The sequence below is a fragment of the Heteronotia binoei genome, chromosome 17 (genome assembly GCF_032191835.1).
Source record: "Heteronotia binoei isolate CCM8104 ecotype False Entrance Well chromosome 17, APGP_CSIRO_Hbin_v1, whole genome shotgun sequence".
In the NCBI taxonomy this organism is placed as follows: Eukaryota; Metazoa; Chordata; class Lepidosauria; order Squamata; family Gekkonidae; genus Heteronotia; species Heteronotia binoei.
Window position 1 is genome coordinate 3,605,960 of NC_083239.1, and position 17,389 is coordinate 3,623,348.

General features: G+C 46.0%; 1 protein-coding gene across 1 annotated transcript in view; it reads left to right on the forward strand.

Moving 5' to 3' along the window:
* The first annotated feature begins 390 nt into the window (after positions 1 to 390).
* PCLO (piccolo presynaptic cytomatrix protein) overlaps positions 391 to 17,389 on the forward strand; it is a 346,649-nt gene continuing 329,650 nt past the window's right edge. Inside the window, exon 1 of the mRNA XM_060258536.1 lies at positions 391 to 1,323. Within this exon, the coding sequence (XP_060114519.1) occupies positions 391 to 1,323 (933 nt within the window). The remainder of the gene's footprint in view (positions 1,324 to 17,389) is intronic.

Sequence of the window (17,389 nt, forward strand, 5' to 3'; positions counted from 1 at the left end):
CCTAGCACCAGCCCTGATCATGGGGAGGTAGCATAGGTACGGACCCTTCCTCCTTACTTTTATGCTGTACAGATGACTTGGTGATCACGGAGGACAAGACTTGTGGCCATGCTCCCGGTAGTAAGGTAGTATGTGGACCGGGTCCTCTATATGGGGCTCAGTTCTCAAGGATTGCCGAGAATATTCACCCTATTCCTCATGCTTTTGCAATGTATCTGTCTGGTTAACTTATCATCTCTTTCTTTTGGCAGGCATCCTCCACCTGATAGCAGCCAGCAGCCAAGACAAATCAGCAAATCTCCAGATCCCAGGCTGCCTACTCTAAGCAAAAGTAGAACAGTTGACACACTGAAAACACAGCAGCAGGTGCCTGGGAGGAGCCCATCGGCCATGAGTCTGAGACAGTCTCAATCAAGGACTGATTTCAAAGAGGATCCACAGCCAAGTATGATGCCTAGCTTCCTCTCTGATGTCAACCCATTTGGCTCAGTCTCTTCAGTTGTAAACAAATTCAACCCGTTCGATTTGCTATCTGAGTCAGATCCAGCCCAGGAAGGAGCCGTCAAAACCCAGAAACCTGTTCAGAAGGAGCAGGAGAGGCCTGAGCAGCAAAAGAGACCTCCAAAGCTACCCACTCAGCAGTCTCCAAAGCCAACAGGTGTGCTCCAAGGAGCCGTCCCACAGAAAACGGGACTTTCCAAACAGCAGCAGCCCCCTGGGTTATCTAAGCAAGCTCAGCCCCAAGGTCCTAGCCAACCAGCAGGCCCTCAGGCAGAAGAAACAAAACAGCCACAAGGGCCACCAAAAACTCAGTCGCAGCAGCTAGAATCTGCAAAGTTTCCTGCACAACTAGCAGGTGCTGCAAAAGCATCACCCCAGCGACTTGTTACTGATCAACCATCTTCCCAGTCGCATGTTGCCACAAAACAGCCTGGTGGGCCTTCAAAAACTGCTCCTCAGGCATCAGGGTCCAGTCAACCATTGTCACAACATCCAGGACATCTCGCAAAGCCGGTTCCCGAGCTGGCCAGCCCTGCAGCAGCCCAGTCAGAGCAGCCAGGCAGGCCGCAGCCAGAAGGATCTCTAAAACCCTCCGGGCTGCAGACAGGACTGGAGAAATCTGTACAGCAGCACCCGACGGCTCCATCTCAGCAGGCATCCCCACCTGCAGAACTGGCCCCAAAGAAAACTTTCTGCCCTCTTTGCAGTACTACTGAGTTGATGTTGCACCCTCCAAACAAGGCCAATTGCAACACCTGCACTCAGTGTCAGATTGTAGTCTGCAGCCTGTGTGGGTTCAATCCTAATCCACACATAACGGAGGTAAGTAATCCTCTCCCCATAAAATAGGACCTCGACATCGAAAGCGAAAGACTGAACGTTTAATTTTCTGTCAGGCAAAGTGAGACTGGTGGCTGTTTGTCAGACGTAATCTTAGATGGGCTTGGTGCATTGGGCTGAATGTCAGACAATGGGACTTCAAAACAACCAGACTCCATTCGATACAAAGTTAAGGCTTTATTTGAGAGTTCATAGTTTCTGAGCGTAGAAAGATTGGAACTGATACAGTTTTGCAAGTGAGGAGTTACTTTAAGGAATTGCACATCAAAGGTTTCTAAACAAAACTACATTCCCAAGCATTCTTAGTATAAAGTGATACATTTCACACAGTAACTTTCTCTTATCTCTTTGTGGTCCTTGATCTCACAGGGATGGCCAAACCGCTATCCCCGGAGGCATTTTATCTTCAAAGGGAATTTGCTTTTGTTAGTTCCAGAGACAGAAATTCACACCAGTGTTAGTAACAACTATGCTTCTACTTTGATATGCAAGGTTTCTTCTCACGGTTAGTAACAGAGGTTAGAAAATGGAGTCAGTTAAGCTAAGCATTTCATCACAGTCAGTTAAGCTAAGCATTTCATCGCAGTATTTCTCCAGTGTCTGACACTGAGCTGCTCCCTCCTTGTGGACTCCTGTAAATGTGGTGAAGGTTTCACAGCAAATGCTTCCGAGTCCCTTTGCAGATAGATGAGCATGGAAAGGGAGCTCTGAAATCAAGCAGTCTGAGAAACAACTGTTGTGTGTTGTGAGGAAATTTCAGTCTAGGCTTCCAGACCAAGTGCATTTCAATGTATTCAAATGGTGATGCTCCTGACTTGGGGGAAAATACGGGGTTTTTGCCTGAGGTGAAGGAAGATAGTACAAACCTTCTAGCTTGGCTTGCTGTTGGGAGCACATTCTGCCAGGGCTCCGGACTCTGCACTGGCTGCCAATAACATACCGAGTTCGGTACAAGGTGCTGGTTATTACCTTTAAAGCCCTATATGGCCTAGGACCTGCCTACCTTAGGGACCGTCTCTCCCCACATGTTCCCCAGAGAGTACTGAGATCGGCATCCCAAAATCTGCTTGTTATCCCCGGGCCAAAGGAGGCCCGCCTACCAGGGACACGGCCTTCTCTGTAACGGCTCCTTTCTGGTGGAACCAACTGCCGGAAGAGGTGAGGGCCCTGTGGGACCTTGCCCAGTTCCACAGGGCCTGTAAGACTCTTCCGGCTGGCTTATAATTAACTGGCACTGGAAGCTGAGTGTAGTTTTGACAGACCGCCGCTATATGTTTTATTATCTGTTTTATTATTTTATTGTTTCAACTGTAAGATGTTTTAAACTCAAATATGTTAGTTTTTATGTGTTGTGAGCCGCCCTGAGCCACCTCGGTGGGAAGGGCGGGATATAAACTTAAATAAACTTGAAACTTGTTTCTTGAGGCGGGGCTGTGGCTCAGTGGTGGAACATCTACTTTGCGAGCAGAGGATGCCATGTTCAGTTCCTGGCATCTTCAGCAAAAAGCCACATGTGACTCTTTCACACATATAGTGTGGCTCTTGAGGCCCCCATTGCCCCATCAGCTGGCTTTGAGAAGGCATTTCTCTCTTTAAATCACCCCTCCCTCCCTCCTTCCTGTCTTGAAGCTCTCAAACATCTGACGTTCGTGTCTTGCGGCTCTGAAACATCTGATGTTTATTCTGTGTCGCTCTTACGTTAAGCAAGTTTGGCCACCCCTGGCTAAAAGTCTCAGGCTATAGATGATACAAAGAGCCTGAGGCCCTGGCAAACTGCTGCCGGTATGAGTAGCCACTAATGACCTTGATGGACCAGTGATCTGATTCAGTATAAACCAGCTTCATGCATGGTCATGTGTTTATGAGAGCTTCTGTAGTTGACATAATGGAATCATAGAATCACAGAGTTGGAAGGAGCCGTACAGGCCATCTAGTCTAAACCTCTGCTCAATGCAGAATCAGCCTAGAGCAGGGGTCTTCAAACTTTTTAAATAGGGGGCCAGTTCACTGTCCCTCAGACTGTTGGAGGGCCGGACTGCCGTTACTGTACAAGGCCGCGGGCCGTCAGTTCTCCGTCTTCTGCATCTCTCTCCCTTCCCCACACCACACACCCCGGCCTGGGAACTCACCTCACCTCGGTATCACCTCACACTCTGTCTCCGCCGCCTCAGCCCAGTGCCGGAAGTGTGCATTGCTAACGCGAGTTTAGGTCGAATGTCACTTCCGGTCTGATTTTGCCATAACCCGGTGGGCCGCATAAATGTCCTCAGTGGGCCGCATCTGGCCCACGGGTCGTAGTTTGAGGACCCCTGGCCTAGAGCATCCCTGACAAGTGTCTGTCCAGGTGTTGCTTAAAGACTGCCAGTGAGGGGGAGCTCACCATCTCCTAGGTAGCTGATTCCACTGTTGAACAACTCTTAGTGTAAATACATTTTTCCTAATATCCAACCAATACCTTCCCACCCTTAATTTAAACCCATTATTGTGAGTCCTATCCTTTGCTGTCAACAGGAACAGCTGCCTGCCCTCCTCTAAGTGACAGCCCTTCAAATACTTAAAGAGAGCAATCATTCCCCCCCTCAGATAAGGTTTGTATCTTTGGTGGTGGGGGGTTGAATATTTAAAAACTTGAGGTTTGGCACCCTGTATGCTTTAAAATATAATGTGTGGGCAGTGTCTATAGATTCACCGTGCTGCACTGCCAGTGAATGCTGCTGAGCCTTGAGAGCTAGGGTACTGTCAGCCCAAGTGACGAGGTACCTTTCAGCAACAATGTTTCCAGGCCCTCAGAAGCAGTAAATTAGAGCAGGGAAGCAAGAGAGCCGGGGGCGAGTAGGAAAAAGGGGATGGGGAAGAGAGAGAACCGGAGGCGTGCAGGAGGAAGGCGGGGAAGAGAGAGAGCTGAGGGCGAGCAGGAGAAAGGTGGGGAAGGCCTCTGTGAGGGGGAGTCTCCCAATTTGGCACCCCCCACCCCAGGGTCAGCACCCTAGGCAAACGGCCTTGTCTCCAAGAGGATGAGAAACCATTCACAAGCACTCTTTGGGTGCAATCTGTCAAACAGTTACAGATCCATCTAACAGTAACAAGATCCAAACCAAATCTTACCAATTTGTCAACAAGAACAGCATGTGGAACCTTATCAAAAGCCTTACTGAAATGAAGATAAAATTGTGTCTACAGCATTCCCCTGATCCAGCAAAGTAGTAACTTTCTCAAAAAAGGAGATCAGGTTAGTCTGACATGATTTGTTCTTGAGAATCCTATGCTGCCTCTTAGTACTCACAGCCATCCTTTCTAAATGATCCAGGGCTGACTGTTTTTTTTCTAAAACTTTTCCAAGTGTAGATGTCAGGCTTACAGATCAGTAGTTACCTGGATCCTCCCCCCCCCCTTCTTGTAGATGGGGACAACATTCACCCACCTCCAATCTTCAGGAACCCCTTCTGTTCTCCAAGAATTCTCAAAAATAAAAGCCAGAGGCCCAGAAATTACATCCGCAAGCTCTTTTAGAACCCTTGGATGCAGTTCATCTGGCCCTGAGGACTTAGTTTCATTTTTAAAAACTAGGTGGTACCCCGATGCTGATCCTAGGCTGCAACTCCCTTCCCTTATGTTTTTGCCAATCTTCTCTTCCTCAGAAGAAAAGTAGGAATTGTAGGAATTCTGAAGAAAAGTAGGAATTGAGCAGTTCTGTCCTCACATGTTACAATTTAACTTTCCTGTTCTCGCAATGGGCCTGCCATGTCCTTACTCTTTTTCTTACTTTGTACTCTTTTTCTTACTTTGTTGTTTTTGGCATTTCCCACTAGTCTAAGATCATACTGAGCCTCTCTCTCTCTCTCTCTAATATTATATATAGATCATATAACTTTCCTAACTCTTTCTCTATTAGCACTAGTTATTTGTTTTTATCCATTCTTGGTTATTATGCCCTCTTTCCATTTCCTAAATGTATTTCTCAAGTCTTTAGAGAGCTGTTTATGGAGCCACCTTCGCTTCTTTAAGCTCTTCCCATTTTCCCTTCTCATAGGAATTGTTTGTGATTCTGTGTTCAGTATTTCACTTTTAAGGAATTCTCATCCCTCTTCAACTCTTCCTTCTCTTTAAGTATTTCTGACCCAGCATCACTCTCAGTTTGTCAAATTTTACTTTCCTGAAGCCCAGCCTAAATGTCTGACTGTGTGCAGATTTTCCCTTTCCCAAGACTGTAAATTCCAAAATCACATGGTCACTACTGCCCAGGGTTCCCACTACTTCCACCTCATCAACCAATTCTTCTGTGTTGGTGAGAATCAAGTCCAAGATAGCAGATCCCTTTGTTTCCTTCTGCAATTTCTGGAAAATGTAGTTGTCAGCAAGGCAAGTCAGGACTTTATTTGACCTTTCCTTTTTAGCAGAGTTGGACTTTCAACAGATGTCCGGGTAATTGAACTCTCCCATGATCACTGTGACCTTTCTCATTGAGAACTTTGCAATCTGTTGTAGGAGTAGCTTGGTTGCCTATAGCAGACCCCCACTATAATATCACACAGTATCATATTTATAGAGGCAGTCATGCGCACAGAGGTGCCATGAGCCCAAACTGTGGAAGAGTGCTACTCTGTTGCCGTGTGAAAGGTGTTGGTGGCTTTCAGTTTTTAACTTAGGTTTGCTCCTAGTCTACTGTGCATGTGTGCCGGTTTCAGTGTGGTGCTGATGAGGCAGCCATGCATACAGGTGAATTCTACCATGTGTAGCTGCGTCTCTCTTCATCCCTCAACTGTGTGCCATTTTTTGTCACCCATAGCAAAGGCCTGCTAAGCATGGCTTGCATGGTAACAACCACTTCCATAGGAGTTGTACCTTTGGCATAATTTTGGAGGTACAAGATTTCATTTTGGTAAGGGGATGTTCTGAACACGGTGGGAGTGGGGAATCGTAAATGAAACACATGAAAGAGGAAGTGCTGAAAGCACTTTGTAGACGCAGGGCTCTCTTGACACAGATGGAGAGGTCTTCTGGCCACACATCCCCTCACTATATCTGTATATCTCATCAAGAATTGGTAATGTCACTTAACTGTCTGCGTTAGTTAGTTAGTTACTGTGCAGCTCTTACAAGCTTATCAGATATCTGTGAGCTTTCTAAATGGGTTTTGATAACAAACGGCCACTGGTAACAATTTTACTGTCTTTTTAGTGACAAAGAGTGTTGTATTGCATAAGGCTGTTCACACAAAGCAGATGCTCTGTGGTGGAATAGGATCAATTGTTTTCAATAGAGTGTATGAACAAGCTGAATCAATATGCAGCTCACAGTAACTTTTTTAGGGTTGCCAAGTGGCCTGGGGAAAAAAGTTGCGTCCATTTAATAGAGGCTCAATGGGATATTGTTTACCAGGTGATGTTGTTAACCTCCATGTCATGAAAAGCTTCAGCTGCCCGTTTTGACATGCTAGGCCTCTTTTAAAGGGACAGGACATTTTCCTCCAGCCCAGTTGGCAACCCCACACTGTGGCAATTGCAGTTGCTACTGCTAGTTGCAAGTTGAGCTTGTTTGTATGTCACATTGTCCTCATGAGTGTATAACTTGGAGTGGTCATGACTACTCACATGTAGAACAAAATGTGTTGCGTAGTCTGCCATACATGTTATGTTCCTCACTCTTTTTGGAATATGCATTGTCTAGTGCAGGGATGGCCGGCAGTAGCTCTCCAGATTGTTTTTTGCCTACAACTCCCATCAGTCCCAACCATTGACAATGCTGGCTGGGACTGATGGGAGTTGTAGGCAAAAAACATCTGGAGAGCTACCGTTGGCCACCCCTGGTCTAGTGTATAACAGATGGGGACTCCAGCCTCAAGGTGGGAGCCGGGGGGTTCCCCTGGAATTGCAGCTCATCTCCAGACTACAGGGATCTGTTACCTTGGAGAAAATGGATGCTTTGGAGGGTGGACTCCATGGAATTGTACTCCACTGTGGTCCTTGTCCTCCCAGGCTCCTTCCTCCTAATCTCCAGGAGCTTCCCAACCTAAAGTTGACTCTACCTGCACCCCACCCACATCCCACACCGGTGGCCAGATGGGACCTGGGACCTGGCAACCCTATCTGAATGTCAGTTCCAGGAAGCAGCATCAGGGGCAGGGCTCAGCCTCTATGCCCTGTTGTTCACCCTCCAGAGGAGCTGGTTGGCCACTGTTTGAGGCAGGATGCTGGACGAGATGGACCCTCACTGGTCTGATCCAGCAGGGCTCTTCTGATGTTCTTCTCAGGGAAAGGCCTCGGCCTCTCTGCCCTGTTGTTCACCCTCCAGAGGAACTGGCTGGCCACTGTTTGAGGCAGGATGCTGGACTAGATGGACCCTCACTGGTCTGATCCAGCAGGGCTCTTCTGATGTTCTTCTCAGGGAAAGGCCTCGGCCTCTCTGCCCTGTTGTTCACCCTCCAGAGGAACTGGTTGGCCACTGTTTGAGGCAGGATGCTGGACGAGATGGACGCTCACTGATCTGATCCAGCAGGGCTCTTCTGATGTTCTTCTCAGGGAAAGGCCTCAGCCTCTCTGCCCTGTTGTTCACCCTCCAGAGGAACTGGTTGGCCACTGTTTGAGGCAGGATGCTGGACGAGATGGACCCTCACTGGTCTGATCCAGCAGGGCTCTTCTGATGTTCTTCTCAGGGAAAGGCCTCGGCCTCTCTGCCCTGTTGTTCACCCTCCAGAGGAACTGGTTGGCCACTGTCTGAGGCAGGATGCTGGACGAGATGGACCCTCACTGGTCTGATCCAGCAGGGCTCTTCTGATGTTCTTCTCAGGGAAAGGCCTCAGCCTCTCTGCCCTGTTGTTCACCCTCCAGAGGAACTGGTTGGCCACTGTTTGAGGCAGGATGCTGGACGAGATGGACCCTCACTGGTCTGATCCAGCAGGGCTCTTCTGATGCTCTTCTCAGGGAAAGTCCTCAGCCTCTCTGCCCTGTTGTTCACCCTCCAGAGGAACTGGTTGGCCACTGTTTGAGGCAGGATGATGGACGAGATGGACCCTCACTGGTCTGATCTAGCAGGACTCTTCTGATGTTCTTCTCAGGGAAAGGCCTCAGCCTCTCTGCCCTGTTGTTCACCCTCCAGAGGAACCGGTTGGCTACCGGGATGCTAGGCTAGATGGACCAGTGGCCTGATCCAGCAGGATTCTTCTTATGTTCTTAATGATAATAGATTTGTCTATAAGTAACATTTGCTAAGTTCAGGTGGTATTTTAAAGTAGGCTGCACTTAAAACATTAGTATCGTTGACATTTTTAATACTCTTCATTTAAAAAAAAATAAAATTTCATTTTCTAAACAATTGATTTAAAAATCATTTTTAGATGCTTTCTAGCATTCTAACTTTCCTATTCAGTAAAAAATATCAAGAACTGAAATTGCAGACCGTGCAGTTCTCTTTATCTAATTTAATTTGGAAACACCAGAGAGGTATGAAAGAAAGCAAGGGCCACATAACTATCATGTTAGATATTATTTAATTTCAAAGGAATATGAGGACTTCCGAAGTATTCCATTTTGGACTTCGGGTGAAAAACGGTTTTCTCTGTTACAGTCCTGTCTCTTGCTTCAGAAGGAAATGTAATGTATTAACAATAAAACAAACCGCTGCAGTTCCAAAAGTGCTTGATTACATACATATGTAAGAGGCAATCTGAATTGCATATTATTCCCTGCATAAATATAGATGTTCTGTCAAATAGACATCTGTGCAAGTTTAATGTGGAGGTTTCTAGCTCTTCTTCAGCCTGCTCTCAGGTTGGTATATTGGGGTGAAGCGGACATTCTCCAGTGGTCCTGATAGTGGGTCAGTCCTTACTACTGGGAATGTAGCTCCTCCTTTCCCAGGATAGGGCCAGCTTAAACTTGATCCTGGAGGGGAGGGGTTTATCCCCTGGTTTCCCCGTCTTACCAGCTTGAGCTCTCTTGAGCTCGAAGTAGGGTTGCCAAGTCCAATTCAAGAAATATCTGGGGACTTTGGGGATGGAGCCAGGAGACATGAGGGGTGGAGACAAGATCAAGGCTGTGACAAGCATCATTGAACTCCAAAGGGAGTTCTGGCCATCACATTTAAAGGGACGGCACACCTTTTCAATTCCTTCCTTCCATAGGAAATAATGAAGGATAGGGGCACCTTCTTTTGGAGCTCATAGAATTGGACCCCCTGGTCCAATCTTTTTGAAACTTGGGGGGTATTTTGGGGAGAGGCACAAGAAGCTATACTGAAAATTTGGTGCCTCTACCCCAAAAAACAGCCCCCCCCCGAGCCCCAGATACCCGCAAAACAATTCTCCATGATTTTCTATGGGAATAAATCTCCATAGGGAATAACAGAGTTCCCAGCAGACATTTCCCTCCCCTCCCCCCCGCTTTCTGATGACCCTGAAGCGGGGGGGGAGGGCCTCCAAACCGGGGGATCCTCTGCCCCCACCTGGGGATTGGCAACCCTAGCTCGAAGATCCTGATAAGAAGAAATTGAGGTGACCAGGGAACCAGACAGGAAGCTACCTAGGCACCCAAGCCTCTCTGGTCTCCCATTCTCCACTGTGGCAGCCGCATGGCTCCTTTGACGCTGAAACCACAGGCTGGTCCCTCAGTGGTCTTGGAGCTTCACTGACTCCCACTTTTGCTAGCAGTATCCCTCCTGGCTGGTTCTTTCCTGATCCTACACTTGTGGGGACTCAGAAGTGAGCGGTAGAGTCAGCAGCAGTCTCTGGAGCTGTGTCACCCAGGCACGCTAGTCAGAAGGCTGAGACCTCATCAATCCCGGCGTGGACGATTTATTCAGAGCCAGTGGAGGTCCAAGCTGGCTGCACCCTGCAAAAAAGGTAGAGTTGTGCCCTGGGCACTGTTCCAGCATTTTCCCTTTTCTTCTGCCTGGGCCGCAGTGTTACTCATTTGTAAAGCTTATCTGGTGGGAAAATGGCTAAGAAAATTTCCCCCCTCACTTCCTTCTGGTGTGGTTGGGAGCCGGAGGTCTGTTTTTCCCTGGGTAATAAGGCCCTTTTGTTCCTCTTTTTCTTCAGGGAGAAAAAGAGAGGGAAAGGTGGCCATTGGGGAGGGACGGTGGCTCAGTGGTAGAGCATCTGCTTGGGAAGCAGAAGGTCCCAGGTTCAATCCCTGGCATCTCCAAAAAAGGGTCCAGGCAAAAAGGTGTGAAAAACCTCAGCTTGAGACCCTGGAGAGCTGCTGCCAGTCTGAGTAGACAATACTGACTTTGATGGACCAAGGGTCTGATTCAGTATAAGGCAGCTTCATATGTTCATATGTTTTAGAAGCTATCTTATACTGAATCAGCTCTTGGGTCCTAGAGGGATTAATGCTTCAGACTGAGGGACTGCTTTCACTTTCAATTGCAGCCCAGGGATTCAACATAGAAGACTCAGCATGTGAATTCTAACTGCCAAACTCCCCTTCATTCAATAATGACATTCAGTTTGAGAGTCCAACCATGGATATTTCAGGGGAAGGTGCCAAAGCCAATCATCTTCATGGCTGTAGGCTGAATCAGGAAGGATTGTAGAGACCTTTGGAAAGAGGGCTCCAAGACAGACTCTAAGCCCAAATAATGGGGCAGAGATGAGGTTGTGGGTAAATTTTATAACCCATTAAAAAAAGAGTTGAACAAAACAAATTACAAGCCCCCCAGAGATTGCAGTCCTCTGTTTAGTGACCAAAACAGGGGTTCTGAGTTCTCAGCCTTCTCTTCTGTTAAAGAAGAAGTTGAATTATATGAGGAAAAGGCAGTTGAATTATATGAGGAAACTGCCCTAGTAGACAGGCAGTTTCCCCAAGAGCTTTATATTAGACTCTCATTGAAGGTCTTGGCAACTCTGGACTTCTCTTATACCCCAAATGGGATAATAGAGGAGGATGCTCAATTTCCAAGGGCTCTGATAAAATCACTGCCAAAGTCAGGCAATAAATCCACCTTGGGTGCCTCTATCAGCTGGAGTTTTACTCAGTGATGAAGCCGAATACGAACAGCCAGCAAAACCTAAAGCTAAATCTTCTTTTTGCTAAGTTTTATTCTCTTATATCAGGAGCTTCCAAGAAATTCAGACTTCCATCAGTGGATGATCCTATCAGTTGTTTTGCATCCTTCTCAGTGCTCCCCATGGGCACAGATGGCATGCCAAAGGACAGAATAGGTCCTTCAGAGGGTCCCTGGGAGACTTTGGACAATCTCTGAGTGCCTCAGTCACATGTTCTTCTTTCACTAGAGCAGCCATCTCCTGGACTTCTGACCTGGCCAATGTGAACAGCACCAGATACTGGGATGCAGTCCCAGCAACAAGAGCTAAAGTGGCAACAGTCTCTTTCAATGGTGCTAACAATTTTTTGTGATTTTTTTTTTTTGACAGACGTGATCCCAGGCCAGGCTACAACAAACCCTTTAAAGGGAAGTGGCAGCGCAAATCCAGAGAGAATAGGTCATCTTCCTTCTCCGGCAAACAGGGTCAAGCTTCTAAAGGAACTAAGAAACAAATTCAGTGTGACTATGCCGCGAACCCGCATGGCATCAGAACTGGGGGGTCATTTGCATTCCAGTGGCACAGGTCTGTCACTGGCATAGGAACCTGGTGGCGTGGAATGGCAAGCTGCAGTCCACGCTCTGCTCATGACCTGAGCTCGATCCCAGCAGAAGCTTGGTTCAGGTAGCGAGCTCAAGGTTTATTCAGCCTTCCATCCTTTTGAGGTTGGTACAATGAGTACCCAGCTTGCTGGGGGTAAAGTGTATTTGCCATCATTTTCCTGGAAGTTCCCAAGAACTGATCTCTCGAACAAACACAGTCCTCTCCAGCTGGTCTTTCTATATCAGCTGGACATAGGAGCTGTAGAGCCTGTGTCTTTTCAGGAACAATGACAGTGTTCTTCAATGACAGGGATGGTAGGGTCATCCTGGATTTAACACAGATTAACAAAGTGTAAGCGCAAGGAAATTCAGAATGGCGACCCTGAAGGCCATCATGGCTGCTTTTCAGTAGGGGGACTTCATGGCCTCCGTAGATCTTGCTGCTGATCTGCTCCGTAGATCTTTCTGAGGCATATTTCAACATTCCTGTAGCTCTAGGCCATTGCAAATGTTTTCAATTTGCATATAACAGACTCCATTTTCAATACTGGACTTTGCCTTTCGGTCTGAAGTCCTCTCCTTGGGGTCTTCTTCACGAAGGTTCTAGTTTTCCCCTGATAGCTTCCTGTGGCTGCAGGGAGTTGAACCATTTTCCCTTTCCAGTCGACATCTTAGTTGAGGTGATCTCCTGGGGTCAGATTCTCAAGTGCTTACAGATGACTTATGGAGGTCCTGAGAGACCACGGCTTTGTCATCAACATGCAGAGGACCACTGTTTCCAACTCAAATGATTGTTCACCTAGGGGTTCAGATTGACATTGTTTGGGATGGAGTGTTCTCACAATAAAGATACCAAAAATTCACAGGTTGTCACAGGTAATGGGGATGAATCCCATAAAGCTGATGCTTCTGGCTCATCTCCTAGGCATGAGGGTCCCTGTATGAGATCCTTCAGTGGGCCAGGTTTTTCATGCTTACCCTCCTCAACAGTTCCCCCTCCCCTTCTAGGTCCCTAGACTTAGATCTCACACAAAAAGGTCCTGAGACCTCACTTTCTGTTGAAATTCAGATCAGATCTCTGGTGGCAGAGGGTCTCAGGTCATTCCTCGAGAGGCAATTCCTGAGGGTCCACAGAGGTTGGTGGTAATGACGGATGCGAGTCTGTTGAGTTGGAGAGCACATTTCCAAGGTCAGTTGACTCAGGGGACCTTGTCTCCCCCAGAGTGGCTGTAAAGCATAAACTTTCTGGAACTGAGTACTATCAGGTTGGCACTGATGCAGTTCAAGAACATTCGGAAGGGACATCACATTTTGGTCCAGATGGACAATACTACAGCAAAAGCTTATGTTCACCAGTATTGGGGTGCGGGGGGGGGGAGACTCGTTTCCAGACTTTACACAAGGAGACGAGCAACTGATCTGATGGGCAAAGCATCATCTTCATTCCCCAAAAGCTATTCATGTGGTAGTGGTCTGGCTGAGTTGACAAATGGTAGCGCAAACATAATGGATGCTCAGCTGAAAAGTCTTTCTACAGAATGTCAAGCATGAGTAGTTACAATAATAGAGTCCTTTGTTAGGTTTCAAATGAACTTCTTTATTTAACTCCAAGTTGCATACAGAACATTGTCTTTGAGAAGATGGACATATCAGAGGCTACAAGATGCTATATAGGGTATCATAAAGCATTACAAAAACATAGTATTCAAATCTGGGGTTCAAAGGACAAAGCAGTAAATTTCCTCTACCTAGCAATAGAATTCTATCACCAACCTGTGACCCTGATACGGCTTGGGAAGTGCCTGGAATGAAAGGGGAGTTTGGGCACTTAGACATAGCAAGACAATTTCCGTTAGGTAAACATCCTTTGCCAGATGGCAGTAAGGATGTGGTAAAGGGGGTATAAGGAATGGAGGATAGCCAGGACTTTTGCTTGACATCACTTCAGCCATCTTAGAGTGGAAATAACTGTGCTTGACACAGTTGTGTCAGAAATTCAGGACTTCAAAAGTGGACTTCTTGGTTATAGAGGACAATCTTCATTTGACACTATTCATGTCCAGATCACAAAGCAGAAAGGCAGTAGCACAGACCCGCTGAACAAAGATTGGTCAAGGGGGTTTCTGTATGCCTTTCCACCACTTCAGATTATCTAGAAACTGTTCTAGTAGATTATAGAATGAGCAGAGATCACAGTAATTGCTTCCTTCTGGCTCAGAAGGGTCCAGTTCAGACCCTCTATAGTAGACTCTTGGAGACTTCTGATGCAGGAGGACCTGCTAGTGCAGGGGGCAGGGTATCATACCTAACTGCAAATGTTCAACCTCACTAACTGGAGGTTGAGAGGCAACAATTAGATAGCATTGGTACCACTCAAGTGGTCCCACTGTGTTAGCCTCCCACAGAGTCTCTGCCAATAGTGCATATTGTTACACTTGGGAGGGTCCTTTCAGTCTTGGATGCAGATAAAGATTAGATCCACTGGCAGCACAATGAGTTACGTGGTGACCTTTTTAATAGACTCGTCTAGAGAAGGACCTTAGTTCCTGATGCATTTCCTGATGATAAGACAGGTGGTGGCTATTTTACTCATCAGGGGGAAAAAGAGAGAAAGTCCTTGCTTTTACAACCTACAGGTTAAGAGGTTCCTTTCGGGGGCAGTACATAGGCCCCACTAGGAAGCTGAATGGGATATTCTAGGTTCTGTGTAAGAAGCCGTGTGAACCAATGACTTCCTGTAGTCTGAAGGAGCTGAAATATAAAGCAAAATTTCTACTGAGGGTTAAATCAGCTAGGGTTTTTTTTGAAGCTGAGGGTCCTGTCCATAGACAAGAAATTATGCATTTTTCATGTTAATAAGGTTGCATTCAATGTTCCCTCTCAGCTGAGTTGGTGTGAATTGGCTCACAGTTTTCAGCCTCTAGCTCACACATGCCCCTGGATTTGCAGGCAGCCGCTAACATCTCCACTGTGAGAGACAAGATAACCTTTTACAAGCCATCTCCATAACATACTACATAGCAAGATGATAACAGTTACATGTAAAACCATTCAGGAAGGAATGCATGACAGGAGACATTACATGGATCCTGACATTCTGCCCCCCCCCCACAGTTTGACAGGGTACCAACATGGGTTTTTCAAGAAAAAGTCATGTTAGACAAACCTTATCTCTTTTTTTTTTTTTTGAGAAAGTTACTACTTTGCAGGATCAGGGAAATACTGAAGACATAGTTCAGAAGTGGCCAACGGTAGCTCTCCAGATGTTTTTTGCCTACAACTCCCATCAGCCTCTGCCAGCATGGCCAATGACTGGGGCTGATGGGAGTTGTCAGCAAAAAAACATCTGGAGAGCTACCGTTGGCCACCCCTGAATAGTTTATCTTGATTTCAGTAAGGCTTTTGATAAGGTTCCACATACTATTCTTGTTGAAAAGTTGGTAAAATGTGGTTTGGATTTTGTTACTGTTAGATGGATTTGTAACTGGTTGACAGATCACACCCAAAGAGTGCTTGTGAATGGTTCTTCATCCTCTTGAAGAAAAGTGACCAGTGGAGTGCCTCAAGGATCTGTCCTGTGGCTTGTTTTGTTTAACATCTTTATAAATGATGAAGGCATAGAGGGAATGCTTATTAAATTTGCTGATGATACTAGATGGGGACGGGGAAGGGTTACAAACACAATAGAAGACAGAAACAGGATACGGGATGATCTTGATAGGCTGGAAAACGTCTGAAACCAATAAAAATGAATTTTAACAGGGATAAATATAAATTTCTGCATTTAGGTAGGAAAAAGTTATAGGATGGGGGAGACTTGTCTTAGCAGTAGTATTGTCAAGCTTCTGCATATATTTTTCCCTTAGAGGCTGAATGGTGGTATTTACTACTTAATAGTCAGGGCCATCTGGCTAGGGGATGTTTATATTCTCATGAAATACTGTTATGTCTCACTAGTGTGAGAAGAAATGCTCTAGTATCTTCAAACGTCCTTATTTCTTTGATATGTAGTTTTTCCTCTTTTGTTGTTTATTATAGTAACATTTGACCCTTAAGGTAGAAGTGCCCGCCAAATAGTAACCGCTCTGAACCCCCATTATATATCTCTGTATGTGCTCTGGCTCTTCAATTCTTTTAGTTGCCTGTCCTGTAAGCATCTCTAGGTCTTAATAAATGAATCTATTTGAAATAAAAAAGGATATCGTTACTGGGACCATCGGAGCTTGACAAGTATGTGCGAAAAGGATCTAGGGGTCTTAGTGGATCATACACTGAACATGAGTCAACAGTGTGATGTCGTGACTAAAAAGGCAAATGCAATTTTGGGCTGTATTAACAGAAGTATGGTGTCCAGATCATGTGATGTGATGGTATCACTTTACTATGCTCTGGTAAAACTACACCCAGAGTATTGTGTTCCATTTTGGGCACCACATTTTAAGAAGGATATAGAGAAGCTGAAACGGTCCCAGAGGAGGGCGACGAAGATGGTGAGGGGTCTGAAGTCCAAGTCCTATGGTTGAAAGAGCTGAGTGTGTTTAGCCTGGAGAGGAGGAAGCTGAGTGGTGATATGATCCCCATCTTCAAGTATTGAAGGACTGTCATATAGAGGATGGTGTGGTATTGTTTTCGGTTGCCACATAAGATTTTCTGGCTCAACTTTAGGAAGAACTTCCTGACAGAGAGCGGTTCCTCAGTGGAACAGACTTCCATGGGAGGTAGTGGGTTCTCCTTCCGCGAGAGGTTTTTAATCAAAGGCTAGATGGCCATCTGACAGCAATGATAATCCTGTGATAATCCTTAGGGGGAGGTATTTGTGAATTTCATGCATTGTGCAGGGCGTTGGACTAGATGACCCTTGGGGATATAGAATCATAGAGTTGGAAGGGACCTCCAGAGTCATCTAGTCCAACCCCCCGCACAATGCAGAAAACTCACAAATACCTCCCCCTAAATTCACAGGATCCTCATTGCTGTCAAATGGCCATCAAGCCTCTGTTTAAAAACTTCCAAGGAAGGAGAGCCCACCACCTCCTGAGGAAGCCTGTTCCACTGAGGAACTTCTCTAACTGTCAGGAAGTTCTTACTAATGTTGAGCCGGAAACTCTTTTGATTTTAATTTCAACCCGTTGGTTCTGGTCCTACCTTCTGGGGCCACAGAAAACAATTCAACACCATCCTCTATATGGTACCTTCCAACTCTATGATTCTATGATTTATGAAACTCTCTGACTAATTTTCTGGCATTCACGTCAGATGCTCTGACACATTCATCATGACCTTCTGAAAAGTGTTTCCACTGAATCAGGTAATGTAGGGCACCCCATTTTAAAATAATAATAATAATAATAATAATAATAATAATAATAATAATAATAATAATAATAATAATAATAATAATAATAATAATAATAATAGTAAAATTTTATTTATATCCCGCCCTCCCCCACCAGGGCAGGCTCAG